Source organism: Conger conger, chromosome 9, assembly GCF_963514075.1.
Source record: "Conger conger chromosome 9, fConCon1.1, whole genome shotgun sequence".
NCBI lineage: Eukaryota > Metazoa > Chordata > Actinopteri > Anguilliformes > Congridae > Conger > Conger conger.
In genome coordinates this window covers 23,512,054-23,530,279 of record NC_083768.1, presented here as the reverse complement: position 1 = coordinate 23,530,279, position 18,226 = coordinate 23,512,054, and the positions used below count along the sequence as shown (strand labels likewise).

The 18,226-nt window shown below is 41.9% G+C and overlaps 2 protein-coding genes across 2 annotated transcripts; both read left to right on the top strand.

The window, feature by feature from the left end:
• Window positions 1-3,091: 3,091 nt before the first annotated feature.
• LOC133137144 (ATPase inhibitor B, mitochondrial-like) lies at window positions 3,092-5,382 on the top strand. The gene is made up of 3 exons (XM_061255211.1): window positions 3,092-3,252; window positions 4,241-4,353; window positions 5,116-5,382. Exons 1-3 carry the CDS (start codon window positions 3,184-3,186, stop codon window positions 5,255-5,257), a joined length of 324 nt encoding a protein of 107 aa, XP_061111195.1. The 5' UTR covers window positions 3,092-3,183; the 3' UTR covers window positions 5,258-5,382.
• Window positions 5,383-11,505: 6,123 nt separating this feature from the next.
• LOC133136231 (heterogeneous nuclear ribonucleoprotein R-like) lies at window positions 11,506-17,956 on the top strand. Its single transcript, XM_061253537.1, has 11 exons — window positions 11,506-11,683; window positions 13,369-13,610; window positions 13,895-14,013; window positions 14,250-14,357; window positions 14,472-14,585; window positions 14,730-14,906; window positions 15,036-15,171; window positions 15,315-15,520; window positions 16,057-16,206; window positions 16,307-16,428; window positions 16,558-17,956. Exons 2-11 carry the CDS (start codon window positions 13,376-13,378, stop codon window positions 17,162-17,164), a joined length of 1,974 nt encoding a protein of 657 aa, XP_061109521.1. The 5' UTR covers window positions 11,506-11,683; window positions 13,369-13,375; the 3' UTR covers window positions 17,165-17,956.
• Window positions 17,957-18,226: the final 270 nt, after the last annotated feature.

The window sequence follows — 18,226 nt, the reverse complement described above, 5'->3', positions numbered from 1 at the left end:
ATAGTGGATATAGGCGACAGCAGCAGAAGACCAGTAAGTCTAAAATGTCAGTCTAATAAATACCTAAAAAGTGCTCACTGAGTGTAGTATCCAATGCTCCAGCATGCTTAACTGGATGCCATCAAATAAATAGGCTGCCTTACTTTGTATGATTGAAGACCCCTGTTTCCCCATTATTTGCAAATAAATACAATTAGCCTACCAGAAATGCATGGATTTCCTTTGAGTTTCTTTTTTTGTTCAGGAAAGACTTTCAAGCAACATTTAATACATAACATTACATTCAGATTTTCTCCACCCTGAGGGAAGCATGTACTCCTGTTTTGGTATTTTATTTGATTATAGAGGAATAAGTTGTGGGAAGCAATAATCCTGGGAACTATTAATTAATCAGTGTGAAATAGCTCAGGAAAACACAAGCAACAAAGTAAGGATTTGAAAACTGAAAATTGCACCATTAACAACAGCAAGATTATTGAAAAACATCAGTCTCCCCGCTCATTGAACAGTGTCTATTGCTTTGAGCTCTGTGTGCTCCAACCTTCCTTATTTTGTCCTCTTCACAAATTTAGCACAACAGAACTTTATATGGATCAAACTGTGAATGTTTTTTTAATTGACAGAAAATGCTATCATTTTACTCTATTTCAAAACTCAGGTTCAACATACAGGCTAAAATACAAATGGGCAGCAATGTTCTAAGCCATAAATACTATTTGGAAATGCATTCAAAACCATAAAAACTTTTTCATAATGTTTATTGGAACAAAGTGCTGATTGAAGTTGATGCTGATTGTGCTGCTGATTGTGAATTGGTTATATAATTTCCTGACCATCTATAAAAAAAGGACCTCATTGGAATGATTTTATTCATGATAGATCCAGAAAGAAATAGAAAAATGGGTGAAAGAGGAATGAAAATGGCTGGATGATAGGGTAGAGGGAGAGGAGTACCATGGTGCCATTCAACATTGAGGATGCAGGTCTGATGCCTGGATATATCAGCTGATGATTACCTGGGATGTTTAGGCATGCAAAGAGGTTCTTTCCCGAGCAAATAGCAAGAAAGGACATGTGATGTGATGTTGCCAAGAACATGTCATTAAATGAAGTAGACCAGGTACACTAAAACCAGCATTACCGTACCTGTGCCTTCCAGTTTTTTAATTAAAAAATAAAAACTTTGCTTTTTTTTTACAAAGAATTTAAAAAAGAATCTATATGTGTTTACACTATAAACCGATGAACAAAGTAATACTTAAACTAATTACAATACCGTAACTAAAGAGAAAGCACAAAATGATTGACATAAAATAGTGCATCTACTGTAATGCCTCCTGTCATTTGTGTTTTTTTATCATTGTGTGAAGTATTCTTGTTCAAAAAAGAAAACTTGTGCTAATTTTTTTGTAGTTTTGCATTTTGAGAGTGTGCTGTTGCAGAGTTGTGTGAATAGTTTTGAAAAAGTAAATTTGGTACTGATAAATGTTTGTCAGCAATTGTAAAAAGCTGTAATAAAATAAAGGTATACATGATGTCAGGGAAGTGAGGATATATGTAGAATATATTTAAAACAGCAATTTATTTATTTAACCAGCAGTTTTAACCGGGCAACACCCTTTTATGTCCAGCACTCTGAATACTGAACACAAGTGTATGAACAGTTAAAACACCTCACTTAACCAACATGTAAAATATACTGATTTGATTGAATTTGGTCATTACTGTCAAAAAAATATAAATTAAGTTATCTCATAGGCAGAGCAACCTGTTGGATCAACCTTTATCAAAATGCAACCAGGTGAAAATGAAGAGATTAATTTAGTTACAAAAGATATGCACATCTGATCTACAGATGTGGTTCTTCTACCTTAAAGCAAAGAAAGTTACAGACACAGAGGAAATTAATGGAAGACCATACCAAACCCTAGCTTGTTTCCTCCCAAAGTGCTCAAGAAACGGGAAGACAGCCATTCCAAAAGACGAAAAGTAGAAAACCAGATCAAGGTGCAGGACTTGGACGATAACTTTCAATTCAAACAAAAATGTAAAAGCCCGGTCTGTTGTAAAGTTTTTGATCTTGAAGAAGGATGTCCATGTGAGGTCTGCTAGGCCATCCCCATTCACTCACAAACACACACACACACACACGCACGCACGCACGCACGCAAGCACGTACGCACACGCACACGCCCACACACACACACACACACACACACACACAAACACACTAACAGAAACATACACCAAAGGCCGACCCCCCCAGTTCTCTGTCCCTGTTTCTTATCTCTAAACCAGGTCTTTGAAGTTACCTATGGCCCAATGGTGAATTAGGGATGAATCCACTGACAATGAGGACATGTTCTTTAGCAGATGATTTTGTTTCTGTGGTTGAAGGTACCAATAACACCCCATGAAGAGGACATTCAGAAACTCATTAAAAACTCAGGGTCACCTGCCTACTTTTATATCACTCACATTTAAATAAATGGAAATTAATAAAGGCCTAGATCATGTTTCATATGGCGTAAAGTGCAAAGTTTTGACAGCTCATGGACCCAGAGAACTAAATTCTTATGAACATCAGAAAATCAGGCTTTGGGCTACTGAAACAGAGTTTTTGAACAGCTGCAGTTACTTGTTTTCTTATGAATGGAAATAGTAATGAGTAATGTCAAAACCTCCCTGGATGTTTTTATCGATTTAAATCATCCACATTACTTTTTGTATTTCTATTATATTGTTAATGGTAAATAAATTAATGGAATATATCTGAATTAAATGTACCGCCTTGGCATTAGTGTATATTACTGTATGTAAGTTATATTGTTTGGTGAAATGTGTTATAATTATGAAACGTTACAAATTGTGCGTGTTGTGCCCTACATACAACTCTTAATGTCGTGTAGCTAGTTAGGGTTTGGCTAATGAACAAATAATTTTCTCCTAGTTGCCCAAACAGCCACCGATAAAGATACGAAATGTTAGATATTTTTATAAGCCAAAATAAAAAAAAGGTAGTGTGTATGCTATGCGACCACATCCAGATGGGAAAAGCCCAGCATTCTGCATAGAGTTGTTGTAAACTCCGAGTAACATGCCGGTTGGCCCTCATTTCCGTATTATTAAAAGGAAGCACAAGGGCATACTGAACAGTGATCTTTTGGAGTTGAGGAATTAGAAATGTCTCGGCTACTAAACTCAAAATTGAAGGGGTTCCTAGTTACCCAAATCAGGATGTCATCCGAGCAGGTAAGAAAGTAATGTTTAGGCAGCCTTACTTGACTGCATTACGCGTTTTTGGGGTAAATTATGACTCAGTGTTTGAGCTGACAGTGTTTACCTAGGCCTTTTAGCCCAATTTTAGTGGACACGCCTAATATATTATTTCAGTTCAAGAAAAATTAACAATGAACAAGAAAAATGATTTCACCGACCTTACGCTGTTTTGTGTTATATTAATTAATTGAACGTTGTTATGTTTTTGACCGTGCATTTTTGCTGTAGGCTATATTAAGCTACAGTATCTACAGTTGCTGGCTACTATGATACGCTCACCAGAGAACTTGACTAGCTAGCTACAATTCAAAACTATGTATTGCTGCCAACCGTATGCCTTATTATGTACGTTTATTATAGGGTGCGGTTTGTAGGCAGCAAAAGTGGATTCGATAATAATACAGAAGTTCGCAGTTATATATCAGTTTCTCTAATCTATGTAAGACTAGTATTTCTTTACATGTAGTATGTCTACATTATCCGTATTGTGTATGAGTTGCCAAATTCTTAAATTGATTATGTGACTCTTCAAACAATAGACCTATTAACACAAATAGGTTATTATAAATATACATGCAATATATCCACCATAAAATGTAATAGAACTGCATAATTGATTAACTTAAAAAATAAAAAACGAATACCCAAGTCACCCAGAGTCTGTTCATGTATTGAAATCATTAAAAGACTTAAGATGGAGTTAAGTTAAGAAGGACAGATTAACAAATGCTGATAATTGTGTTTTTAATTTCACAGGAGGCAGCGTTTTATTCAAGAGGACAAAATTACAGGCAAAGCATTTTTGCCCAAACTGTGTGCTTATCAAGTTGTGACATGCTTAAGCCCATGATTTTGTGAATGTTTCCAGACAAATGTTCGCTCTGTGAGAGTGCTATGCTTCCAGAAATGTCAGTGTTTTGCTTGGGTGTGCCGACACAAGGTTTTCTTTCTCCTGATTCAGCTGGGTGAGCTGGGCAAAGGAGCTGGAAAGGGCGGAGGAGGTGGGGGGACCGTGCGGGAGGCTGGAGGAGCCTTTGGCAAGAGGCAAGTGGCTGAAGAAGAGCGATACTTCAAGTAAGCATATTTCCAGTTTCCTCCATTTCCCAGCTACATCTGAAGAGCAGGTTTTTGGGCAACTACAATATTCAAATAATGATGAATTATGGATGAGGCTTACAAATACTTGAATTGAGACAGGGCTTCCAAACTTCATCTTGAAAGAAATCATGAGATTAAGACGTTTTGACTGCAACATGAACAAAGGTGTCTACGTTTTGCATTTGGTGCAATTTGCATACTTTTGTGAGTGGGTTCTTTGTCATTGGAATTGTAGCTATTTCTTACTTTTTTATAAAATGGTAGGTTTCTGTAGGAAGTATGACATGTTTTATTCTTTCACTTATTCTTTTTTTCTCCACTTTTATGAGTACCAGTGAAATGGGTGGCTTTGCTTTCATCAGAAGTATTTGAATTTACTGAAGTTAGTAAATATAGAAAAATGGTGGCAAAAATATGGAAGCTAGTGTATACAGCATTAATGCTGAGAGCATTCACTTCTTATATCTGTTTTGTCAGATGAAGTCTGACTCATACTGCTAGATGAATTGTGCACTTCCGTGCAATGAAAACCAAGCCATTCATTATTATCTTCATCAATTCTGTTGATCCCAGTCAGTAGTAGTGGCACAGATCAGTACAGTAGTACAGTAGTCTCCAATCCAGGTCCTGGACAGAGTTTCTTGGTTTTTGGACTTGGATGTTTATATGTATCCCACAACTTTCCCATCAGCTCCCCTGCAGGAGATGAAACTCTGTTCTGTCTGTTGCCACCTGCAGGCGTAAGGAGCAGGAGCAGCTGGCTGCGCTGCGAAGACATCACGAGGAGGAGATCGACCACCACAAGAAGGAAATTGAGCGCCTGCAGCGAGAAATCGATCGCCACAAGGGCAAGATCAGGAAACTGAAGCACGACGACTGAGCTTCACTTACACTCCCGTACGGCTTGGTCCGTGCCAAACTTCACCTATTCCGCATGCTGCCATCTTGGACAGCTTCCTTCATGTTTGACTGTTCATTGGTTCAATAAAATAAACAGTACATATACTTTTTTTTAAGGAGGATTTTTTTTCTGACATGAACTTTTGAATGAATGAATTGATTGTTTCAAATAACTTGGTCATTGATAACCTGATCGCTCCATCATTTTCAGGGTTTAAAAAGACTTGCTCCTTGCATTGCTTTTGAAAACAAGTGAAGTAGTAGAAGCAGTTACTAGGGTCAGTGGTAAATGCTGTGAGTTACCTGTGCAAGAACATGTCTGTAGACTTAAACAGCATGCAGAACATACAGAATGTGCTGCTAACATGACATGTTTGAGTGAAGCCCTGTGAATGAGGAAAGGCTAACAACCAATTGCTCAAATCAATTAATGCAGATGAACAAATATTCTACATTCAATAAAACCTTATGTTCAGTGATACAGTATACTGATATTCAATATATTCCATCAGTAAATGTCAAAATGGCATGCATATATTGGTATTACATTAACTTGAAATATGTTGCATAGCAAATCTGAATTAAAATGTGTCTTGAATGTGCTCTCAAAACCTTCCAGTAAAGACCACACCTTGGCCCCAGCTGAGGAAATGTAATGGGAGGGAAGTGGGTTCTCTCTGATGTGGTGCCATATAAAAACAAATTGTACTGTGTAATATGGAGGCCTTCTGAAACACTAACCATGCAGGGCCACATTTTGAATAAATGCAAATTACAAACTTCAAAATGAAAGGGTGGAGCATTGTAGACAATGTTTTGATGTCAAACAAAGATGCTTCTATCTGTAATTTCATGTAAATACATTTGTATATCCTGTATCATACATAGTAGCATATCATTTTCTTCATATGCTTAACTGCTTTTTTTTAATGCCAAATAATCTTAAGAGGTCCAAAAATTCCTTAACCTCGGCATACATGCAATTGCGTGGGGTGTCTTGGAAATTGTATGAAAATGACCAGTGTAGGACGAGACCTACTTAGGGATTACTAATATAGCTTCAGAAATATTATGAGTAGAGGAGGGCAGGATGTCCCCGCAGTGTTTCTTGTTTCAATTTTGGTCTCTCTGAGGGAAGGTATATAACCATCAAATTAAAATGTATCATATTGAAATAATTGTACGATATAAATTACTGGAAAGTCAAATCCATGTTGATTTATTTGACAGGCTTCTATCTATGCCTATTTCTATTTCAGCAATATGTTATCTAAGGCATGAGAAGTCTTACCTCAAGTCAAACCTAAGGCCATACAGTGATATTCATAGTGTTCAGTTCGGTTTTCTTCATTCCACAAAATATGAAACCAAATCAAACGAATCAAACAAAAGATTTCATTACAAACCCTTGTGAGCTGAGAGAAGGTTCTAACTGACATTTTGACAAAAATTAGTTAATGTCATAAATATGTTGTTTTTGTTGTTTAAAAATATGGATCAGGATAACTTTAAGTACAAGGGAAATGTAGTTGTGAGGTGGGGTGTTAGACCAAACGCAGACACCAGGGCTCCTAAAAGTGGTTCACAAACAAACAACCACTAAATCTGCAAAGCAGACTAAAGGAAAATGACAGGAAAATGAAGATTAAAAAGTAAGAATGACCTTTAAATGAAAACTACCCCACTGGAGAAAAACTTCTCACAAAGGGAAGGATAAAGGAGGTGAACTTAAATAGACCCCAAACGAGTGGAAAAGGAAAACTTGTAGCAAATAAACTAACACCGGGAGTAGACTCCCCCAAACACTGTTCTCAGTGAAAATAGAAGAGTATTCTAACAAAGGGACAGTTAGACTCCCACAAACTCTTTTCTCAGCGAACCAGCGATAAAGTTTACCAGCTTCAGCATAACGTGAATTACACAGAAGCTCCTGAGTGCGGTGAGAGGAGCACACAAATGATTACACCTGTGAGTAAATAGGCTGAAAAGGCTGTCAAAAGGCTGACCACCCTCCAGTGGTCCAAACCGATACTGCACCAGTCGTGGGGCAAATAGCGCTGCTACAACTCCAGTAAAGATCATAGAAATAGACTTATAGCGCATCATAACATTCTATATTTTTGTGCATTTTCAGTACTACAAAACCAGTCAGAATTTTCAGCATAAGGATTAAAAAGCATCTATTATACTGGGTTGTACTGCAGACATTAAGAAATGTGGAAGCATTTGTGAAATTAGTTTGACATACTGGCACAATAAGTCAATTGTACTGAGTTTCTGTTACATACACACACAACAGATCTGTTAAAAACAACAAATAGTGTGTAATTTTTAACACACCTTCATGTCTACTTAAGGACAACACATTCTGTGTTAAAAAAAAAAGCCCAAAAAACTCTCCCTTTGTAACACAGCAATCCTTTTTGAGAGAATAAGCTGTACTTCCTGGTTGTTGCTCAGCTCTCTCTCCAAGTATTTAACAGTATATACGGTATAATATTAGCTTCATCATATCTGGACCTTTATGATTTAAGAGACTTTGTACTCATATCTAAATGAGTCTTGAGAATATGAAGTTGTTGATTACCTTCAGATCCAGTACAGCCTCTTCCACTGGGCAGACTGGGTGGTTTGTGTGTTTTTTTTAAGTCTGGCAGATGACACAGAGAGTTTCTTTGTCATGTTTGCAGAATAATAGAAGTTTCTCCCCATGATGACTACAGCGAGCATCACTCTTGTGTGCAGTTTCCTCTGTCAGTCTTCTGCTTTAAGTAGAATTCCACAATGCTTCTTAAGGCCAGGTTTAGAGGAGGAGACTCCATAGAGGCCTTTCTCCTGCAGATGGGACACTCTCGAGAGCTCTTCTCTTCCCAGCACTGCTCCAGACACACTCTACAGAAGCTGTGGCTACATTTTAGCAGAACATTCATTCATTCATTCATTCATTATTTTAACCCGCTTATCCTGTACAGGGTCGCAGGGGGGCTGGAGCCTATCCCAGCATACATTGGGCGAAAGGCAGGAATACACCCTGGACAGGTTGCCAGTCCATCACAGGGCACACACACCATTCACTCATGCACGCACTCATACCTCCGGGCAATTTAGACTCTCCAATCAGCCTAACCTGCATGTGTCAGGGTTGGGAGGTAGCACCGGCTGTGGCCACCAGGGGTTTATTATTTTCACCTGGTGCTCATTAGTGCCAATGGGGTGGCTACCTCCAGAAGGTATTTAAAGCCCTCTTTGACCATCGGTCGGGGCATCGGTGTCACTGTTCGCTCTGCCACCTAGCCGGTATTAGCACATGGTAAGACTCAGCATTCGAGTCAGGTATTGTGCTGGTTCTGTGTTCAGAAAAGGTAAGGAAGGGGTCTGCGCGTTAGTGTGTGTACACTGCAGCCGCCTTCCTGTAGGTTCTTTTGTTCTTTGTTTCGTTTTGTTTTCGGCTCGTGTGAGTCCGTGGGTGAGGGACGTTGTCCCCGGTATTTTGTATTTTGGTTTGTGTGTTTTTTCGGAGCTGCGACTCCTGAGTCTTTATTTTCGTTAGCCCAGTCTTTTATACTGGGTTGTACTTTTATTTTGGGTTTTCCCCGGTCCGGGGCAGTAGTGCTAGCCTTTACGCACTCATTTTTTGTTTGTGATTTTCGCCCTGGTTTTGGAGGGTAGTTTTATTTTCTGAGCCGTTATTTGGGGCTCTTCCTTTTATTTGTGCGGAGTTGTCTCCGTGTACAGTGCTGTCTCCTCTACCCCCCCGGGGTCTTAGTGGCGGGCTCGTTTGTGGGTCCGCTTACAAGGGGTCACCCCCTTAGTCGCACCTGGCTCTCCGCACCTCCTCAACCTGATAGCATGTCTTTGGACTGTGGGAGGAAACCGGAGTACCCGGAGGAAACCCGCGCAGACACAGGGAGAACATGCAAACTCCGCACAGAGAGGCCCCAGCCGACGGGAATTCGAACCCAGGACCTCCTTGCTGTGAGGCGGCAGTGCTACCCACTGCACCATCCGTGCCACCTTTAGCAGAACAGGCTCTTTAAAAATATCAAAACATACAGAACAACAGATGAGCTCCTCTTCAGGAATCAAAGCTTTAGCCTCCATTTCACGGTCTCCCAGTCTCTCAGTATCAAACTATCACTTTCACTTCTGCTGAACCGAAAACAGAACACACCCCATGTGGTTCAAAAGCAAACTGCAGATCAGGCTTGTTGTTCACAGTCTGTGAGAGATTCTTGACTGTGTTTGTCCTCTCTCTCTCTCTTACAGAGATGATAATGGCCGTGTTTCCCGAACGCGTTAAGAACGTTCTTAAGCTAAGAAAGTTCTTAAGAAGCAAACGCGTTTCCCGAAACACCTTCTTAGCCTAAGATGATCTTTCGTAAGAAGGCTTTGTAAGAAGGGTCCGGAGCGTTCTTAAGAGCCTTCTTATCTCTTAAGAATGTTCTTTATCGGGAAACCCGGCCAATGTCTCTGAACTGTCCGCTCTGTGTGAAGTTACAGAGTGTAGAGGTGTACCACTTGATCTAAAAGGCAAAGGCACATGAGAGGCAATGAAAGATTGTGTTACAACCCCTGCTTTAGTCTCGGGGTACATTACATTGCATTATTGGCATTTAGCAGACGCTCTTATCCAGAGCGACGTACAGTTGATTAGACTAAGCAGAAGACAATCCTCCCCTGGAGCAATGCAGGTTAAGGGCCAAATGGCTGTGCGGATCTTATTGTGGCCACACTGGGATTAGAACCACTGACCAATGAGTGTCCCACTCATTTACCTTGACCACCACACTACAGGCCGCCCCATAGAAACCATGGTTTAGTACTTGGTGAATCTACCTCTGGCAAGGAAACAGGATTGAGTCTTTTCCTGTAATGCTTGACATGGTTAAGATCATTCCTCTATGCAGGTCCTTGCAAGATCCTCCACAGATTTTTAATTGGATTGGGGTCTGGCGCCTGTGATGGCCTGGATAGATTCTGTTGTCATGGAACCATTTCTGTGTGGATTTTGAGATATGCTTTGGGCCATTGTCTTACTGGAAAGTCTATCATAAAAATTGCCTGATATGTGATGGAATCATTTACACCATTTATTTTAACCAGTGCCCCTGGACCTCTGGAATCCAAACAGCCCCAAAATAGGGATTGGTCTTCATGCTGTTGACAATGATTTCATTACTGAAATTCATTACTGAAATATAGATAGCCCCCTCCATTATTTAAAACTCAAAAAGGACTAGATATAGGCAAAGTTAAAATAATAAATGCATGCCTCAAGACCTAGAAGATAAAGGGAGAGAATGGTTGTTGTTCTTTTTAGAAGACAATACTGTAGATGAGGTGCAGATTCACCTATATTTGTGCGTGCATTAGTTGTTGTAGTGGGCACAGTGAACTGGTTTGAACCAACCCAGATGAATTAAAGATAAAGGAATGTGTGCAGCGCCCTGTAGGAGAAGAGGAAGGAGAAGGCCAATATACTCTCCTGCTAGAAAACATCTGGGTTCAATATGAGCAAGGTGGTTAAGAATCATTAAGGGCGATACTGTTACATGCACAGAGGCACTCAAACAATATGGGCTACTTGTCTAAGCTAGCATTGAGTTGTGAAACCATAATTTAATATGAACTATCTGTTTCTGTATGTATATTGGCTGGGAGGAGTATGACATGAGTGATGCACCTTGTGGGTTAATCTGCCAGACATTGATGGAATAACCTGCTTTACCTGTGCAACCTGAACCTCCTGCTGGTATACCTCTTGCTTTTCACTCATACTCTGTAAAATTGAATATTTATGACCAATGAACTCTTTAGTGCAAAATACCCTAATATTGAAGAATGCATAATGAATTCAGAATTTACACATTTTCACAATTAATATGACCTTCATAACATTGGTGCTGTATTCAACAAGAAAAGCAAACACTGGTTATTCCTAAAGTATTCCCAATGTTTTTTGAGGATTTATATTTCTTATGCTCCAAGATCCTTTTGTTAAATAGTAGGCCAAATACTGTTGTTGAAATATCAGTAAACAAATACAAATGAAATATATCTGATAAATAATACCAGTTATTAAAATGAGTTAAAGCATTGGCATTTCTTACAATTAGGTAAGCAGTTGACCCATTAAAGATGAGCGCTTACTGCTTAGTAGAGTAATCGGAGAAGGAAAAAAAAAAAACAGTTTTCCCGTTGCGCACTACGGGCGCGCACCTAAGGACGGCCATGTTCACCGCGAGAAAGCTTTGTGAGCGCGCACAGGGACAGTCGTTTACTGTATTGCCGCGAACAAATCGGAATAAATAATCTCTAGATCACATTCACCTCGTTGGATTGCTTCTTGTGAGAAATTGTGAATTGATCATAACTGCGCCAAGGAGTATTCTGCTGGAAAAGATTGGTAAGCTTTACGTCATTATTTAGTTATTTTCAATCGTTTGGAGGATGGTTTGTTTGGTCTTTCAAAACGGTTGTCTTTGCTAACTAGAGCTAGGCCGTAACGATACTTAACAAAATGGCTAGCTAGTCAAAATTTCCATACAGAAAGTTGCATTATTGGTATTTACCTTAAGCAACGCTTTTACTATTTAATGTTCAATGTGTATGCTGCACTAATTTGCTAGATAATACTGGTTATCTGAAACTACACCGCTAACGTAATCTAGCTAGTTTAGCTAGCGAATATTTGCTAGGCCGGCCGGCAAGGGAGTGGACTGGTCTTCACGTGCATTGTTTAGCTTAAAGCTAATACGGCTAGTTGGCTAATTGGATAGCATGGAGCAACCCGCAGGCTGATTCGGTAATTAAGGTTATGTATCGGCTATTTTGCACATTTTGTGTTAAGAGTTTGAAGTCATAGGCACGACGTTTAGCGGCTAAATTGGCTAACGTTAATGTGTATGAAATTAACTGGAGTAACGTGGACTCCGCTGGCTAGCTCGCTGGCTAACTAGGCTAAGTAGCTACTTTGTCTAGAACCAACGCTAGCTAGAAATTAGTCTTATCGGAAGCTTAATTAACCTAGCTAGCTATATTTATTTTGCCGTGTGAATGGTTGTTATTCACGTCAAAACAATCCGAATGTGGCCAAGAAACAGGATCATGTCGGTGAGATACGATCAGGAGGCCAATATTAACGTTAACCATGAAGCCCAAGCAATTCAAAGCTAACTTGAGTCACACACCCCTTTCCCATTAACAAACGTTAGCTAGCTCGCTTAACATAGTATCTTCGGTCTGACGGAGAAATTGTGTTCATGACCATTTTACTGGAGCCAGTGGCTATGAAGCGTAATGCTAGCTTGATAGCTCGTTTGTGATCAACAATATACAGTACGCTAACGGGATTATATTTATGTAAGTTAACATTATGATTAACCTGTCGAAACCTACGTAATGTTTAAGCAACATAAGTTACCCCTGACCTGGCTCTTGTGACCAGCAGAGGGCAAAAAAAAAAAATGTAGGTCGCACAATTCAACGTGTTTTCTGTTTCAGAAAATATATTCCATATGTTTGTATTGGTCAACAATTGTAATGACGCACTCGAGTTCGTAGCTACTTTGTACTCCAGACTTTCTTTTGTTCCTCAAAATTTTGTCATGTTTGCATGACTTCGTTTGGTTTAATGTACTTAACTCCTTACAGTATTTGAAGGCATTCCTTCACCTGGCTACATTTGGTTAAGTTCTTGATAGTTGTTCTGAATCAATTTGTAAACTTATCAAAGAGCTGTGCATCAGAATACATGTTACTGTCTAGTGTGCTTTTTAACACAACCTACTTTTTAATGAATGATACTATTAGCTGGATAATTTGCAAAAATGCTATATTTGTGCTGTGGTTGCTCTTAAGGAGTGAAAGAATTAATCTTATTTGGAAATGTGGAACCGAATACAGAAATATTTAGTACCTGGGTAATGAGGACTGTAGCCACTACAATCATTGTTTTGAATAACAATGAAATGATAATGCAGACGATGGAGAATGTCCTCACTGCGCTCTGTTGGTTTCAGCTGGAGAATGTCCTCACTGCTCTGCTGATTTCAGCTGGAGAATGTCCTCACTGTGCTCTGCTGATTTCAGCTGGAGAATGGCCGCCGAGGTGAACGGCAGCTCCGTGCAGGTGGTGGAGGAGGAGGTGAATGAGGAGGCAGAGGCTGTGGAGGAGGCAGTGGCAGAGGCAGAGGCAGAGGCTGAGGCGGAGGCCAAGGAGGATGAGGAGCCTATGGACATCGGTGTCACGCACACAGAGAACTACCAGACACTCATTGACGCTGGACTTCCGCAGAAAGTAGCCGAGAGGCTGGACAACATCTTTCAGACCGGTACTGCTTCAAAGCTCCCGTCTTTAACAAGCAGCTCTTGCTGTGCTATTAAGTGTTTCTATAAAACGGCTCATGTATTTTGACGGCAGTTTGATGTGTCAGCTAACCATTCGGAAACGTATGGCAACATGCCGTGCAAATTCTTTGTGTGAGGGTGAGAATTACGCAAATTCTCAATTGAGAGCATGACGGATGGAAATGAAGGCCAGTGAGTCTGGGTGCCGCTGGGCGTCTGGATAGGAAAGAACACGAACCTGACTTATCTTTTGACGTCTGACCTCCAGGGCTTGTGGCATATGCAGACCTGGACGAGCGGGCTATCGATGCCCTGCGGGAGTTCAACGAGGAGGGGGCACTCGCAGTGCTGCAACAGTTCAAGGAGAGCGACTTGTCTCATGTGCAGGTGAGCTAACATTCCCCCCCCCCCCCCCCCCCATAAGGTGAATGAAACGGCCCATCAGAAGGGTCCCTCAACCTCTGCTGAGATCCTCTGTACTTACCTATTGCAATTTCATCACACAGCTCTGTCATCTTCACATTTCCACAGTCGCCCATGTTATTGGCCGGCTTTTAACTTGTGCATTCTGAATGAATTGACAGTGTCTGGTGTGCTGTAGCTGACTGTACCGTTTGTTTCAGAATAAAAGCGCGTTCCTGTGTGGCGTCATGAAGACCTACAGACAAAGAGAAAAGCAAGGGAACAAAGTGCAGGAATCCACCAAAGGTCCCGATGAGTCTAAGATAAAGGTGAGGTACTGTGGGCCCCGCTGGGCTGCTGAAGGGCAGTGATGGACCGAGGAGGAGACCACAGGAGCACAGTCCGCTTCTCCTAAAGAGTGACGAAGGCTCTCGTTTCCGCAGGCCCTCCTGGAGAGGACAGGGTACACCCTGGATGTCACCACAGGACAGAGGAAGTACGGGGGACCCCCGCCAGAGGAGGTGTTTTCAGGAACGCAGCCTGGGGTCGGAACAGAGGTAAGGCCAAAAAAATACATTTCTAACGTCCCGCCTTTTTTATCATCTGCTTTTTTCTCTGAAGTAATAAGCACTAGACCCATTCCTTAAAGGCCACCTTTGTGCAAGTGTGTGCACCAGGAGCTTACTCAGTCTTTCCTGCAGGTTTTCGTCGGGAAGATTCCCAGAGACCTGTATGAAGATGAGCTGGTCCCCCTGTTTGAGAAGGCTGGTCCCATCTGGGACCTGCGGCTGATGATGGATCCGCTGTCGGGTCAGAACCGAGGCTACGCCTTCATCACCTACTGCAACAAGGAGGCGGCCCAGGAGGCAGTCAAACTGGTATAAACTTTTACCTTCCAGAGCTCAGTCTCCCACACTGCGCCTGCACTGCTCTTCCCTGTAATCCAAACTCAAAGCATTTACTTTGTTTATGATAATGGTTTAACTAAATTATTTGTATGCCTTTAGTGTGATAACTATGAAATACGTTCCGGAAAGTACCTGGGCGTGTGCGTCTCCGTTGCGAACAACCGCTTGTTTGTGGGATCGATTCCGAAAAACAAGACCAGAGAAAGTATTTTGGAAGATTTCGGCAAAGTTACAGGTCAGTCTTTCTGTCCCGGCATTGAACTCTTAACTGTTTATGTGAGCCTAGCTTGGGCCTAGGAGTGAATGTGACACCATTGCTGATCGTGTGGCTGGGTGAGTGGTTTTCTCTTCATTGAGGTCTTTGTGCTCTGCTTCCAGAGGGTCTCATGGAGGTCATCCTGTACCACCAGCCGGACGATAAGAAGAAGAACCGCGGCTTCTGCTTCTTGGAGTACGAGGACCACAAGTCCGCCGCACAGGCCCGCCGACGCCTTATGAGCGGCAAGGTGAAGGTGTGGGGGAACCCTGTCACCGTGGAGTGGGCCGACCCTGTGGAGGAACCCGACCCGGAGATCATGGCCAAGGTGGGCTGCTGAGATGACAAAATATATATATATATATATATATATATATATATATATATAAATACATTTGCCAGGCACCTGTGAGGTATATTAAGGACATTATAAGGAACCAATTTTAAGGGCATCTGTGCATGTTATTGATTGTATAGGCCGAATAAGGGTGTAAGGGTCTCCCATCAAAATTCATCAGGGTTTATGGGCGTATGTTTCCCATTTCTCTCATACTTTCTTCAGGCTGTCTTTGTGTATTAAAATGGATTTTTAGACATCAAGCATAGTTTAACAGATGAAAGGGTCGAAAGGTTCGAAAGGGCTGCTGGTTTCAGCAGTTAACGCTCATCTTATTGTATGTAAGGATATGAATGGCATAACTTGAGGTGAGAATTCAGAAAATCCGGGGATACTCACCGTATTCAGCATTCGTTCAAAGTAAATATACATCTCGGTGTGAGTCATTTTCCAATTTTAAACCCAGTCAGCAAATGCTTGAAATGTTTTGGGCCCAAACTAATGCATGTGTGTTGATCTCCCCACAGGTGAAGGTGCTGTTTGTGAGGAAGCTGGCCACGGCGGTCACAGAGGAGCTCCTGGAGAAGACCTTCTCGCAGTTCGGGAAGCTGGAGCGCGTGAAGAAGCTGAAAGATTACGCCTTCGTTCACTTCCAGGACAGAGACGCAGCGGTTAAGGTCAGTGCGCCGACCTCTCCAGTGCTAACGCTCTCAACCCTTTTCCTAATGGGCCACTGCGTCTCCTCCAGGACCTAGACTAATAAGGACTGCTTTTCAGGCCATGGAGGAGATGAAGGGGAAGGAGCTGGAGGGGGAGCAGATTGAGATCGTCCTGGCAAAACCTCCAGACAAAAAGAGGAAAGACAGACAGGCGGCTCGGCAGACTTCCAGACATGTGGGGTGAGGAGGACCGGCTTGCTCGTATAACAGCCAGAGGCGCAGGCTTCAGGTTACCGAATCAGTTTAACACGGGGTTTGTGTGTTAATCCTGTTTTTGTCCCCCCCATCTCCACTGTCCTCTTCGCACAGGTATGACGATTATTATTACTACCCTCCACCACGCATGCCGCCCCCCATGAGAGGCAGGGGCCGCGGGGCTAGGGGGGGCTACGCCTACCCTCCAGACTACTACAGCCACGAGGAGTACTACGACGATTACTACGGCTATGACTATCACGACTACCGGGGCGGATACGAAGACCCCTACTACGGCTACGACGACGTCTACCCCCCGCGAGGGAGGGGAGGCCGGGTGAGCAGGGGCGCGCCCCCTCCCCCTCGGGCTCGAGGCGCCCTGCCCCCCCGCGGGAGAGGAGGCTACCCCCAGAGGGGGGTGCCCCTGGGTGCTCCGAGGGGCGGCCGAGGAGGCCGGGGAGGCCCGTCCCAGCAGCAGAGGGGCCGCGGCGCACGGGGCTCCAGGGGGAACCGCGGGGGCAACGTGGGCGGCAAGAGGAAGGCCGACGTGTACAACCACCCCGACTCCAAGCGGCGCCAGACCAACAACCAGCAGAACTGGGGGTCCCAGCCCATCGCCCAGCAACCCCTGCAGCAAGGTGGCGACTATTCCGGTAACTATGGTTACAGTAATGACACCCTGGAGTTTTCTCAGGATTCTTATGGGCAACAGTGGAAGTAGATTCAAGTAAGGCTATTGGGCAAAAAAAAAAAAAGGAAATTGGCTGCAACCTTTTGATTGGCTTTTTATCTTTCATCCTTCACCTCTTAATTGAAATGTATAAAAAAAAAAAAGAAACAACATGCCACAAAAGAATTGGCGTTACTTCATCCGTGCTGAAGTGTTGATTGGCTGGAAATGCGTATTTGGCTGAAGATAAACGTGCAACAGCTGTCCTGACTAATTTCTTATACTTATGGTTACATGGGACACTTTTGGGCTTTAAACACATACAAATTTTATTGCATTGTTTTCTTTTAGTTTTTTCTTTTAAGTCAACATTAAATATTTCAAAGGTGGTGGACCCTTGTTTTCCAAAGTTTGAGAAGAGAAAATCATGAGTGTCCTGCTGGAAGCAAAAGGGTTTTTCCCCCTGGACTTTTTCCCTTTCAGGTTTCTAATAGAGTGCGTAGGGATTCGCTTGTATATAAAAAGCTTAAAGCTCAAGCTTGATTTTCAGTTCTTTTGCAGAGATGGGGAAAGTAATCCACAGAAAAAGGAAAGATTTCCAGTTTTGTATTGAAGTAACATGTACGCTTGGCATTTTGTAGAAGTAGATGTGTTTTTTTAAAGTTTTGTTTTGTTTTTTCTTTTTTTTAACTGTTATGACTTCAGACATTTCTCAAGAATTTGCCCAAATTTGGTTTGGCTGCAGAGCCGCAACAGTTTGTTCTGATGTTTGTATTTAAATCTTTTGATTGTTACATTTCAATAAAATCAACTGAATACCATTCAGGTACCAGCCATCTCAAATTCAGTTGTGTCAGAATATTTGATCCAAATGTGACCTCTCTACAGACTGTCTAGAGAAGGACAACTTGCATAATGTTATCACATTCCAGATATTGTGCTAGAAACAAAAGCATTCGTTGAAGCCTTAAAGCCTCCACAAACCTGTGAATTTACTCAGAAAATGTATTGATTTAAAAAAATGTAAAAATCGTGACTCATTCTTTTGAAATCCTCTAAAACAGACCAGCAATATTGTTCTTCAGTGTGCAGCATTGTTGTGGGTCAAAGAAA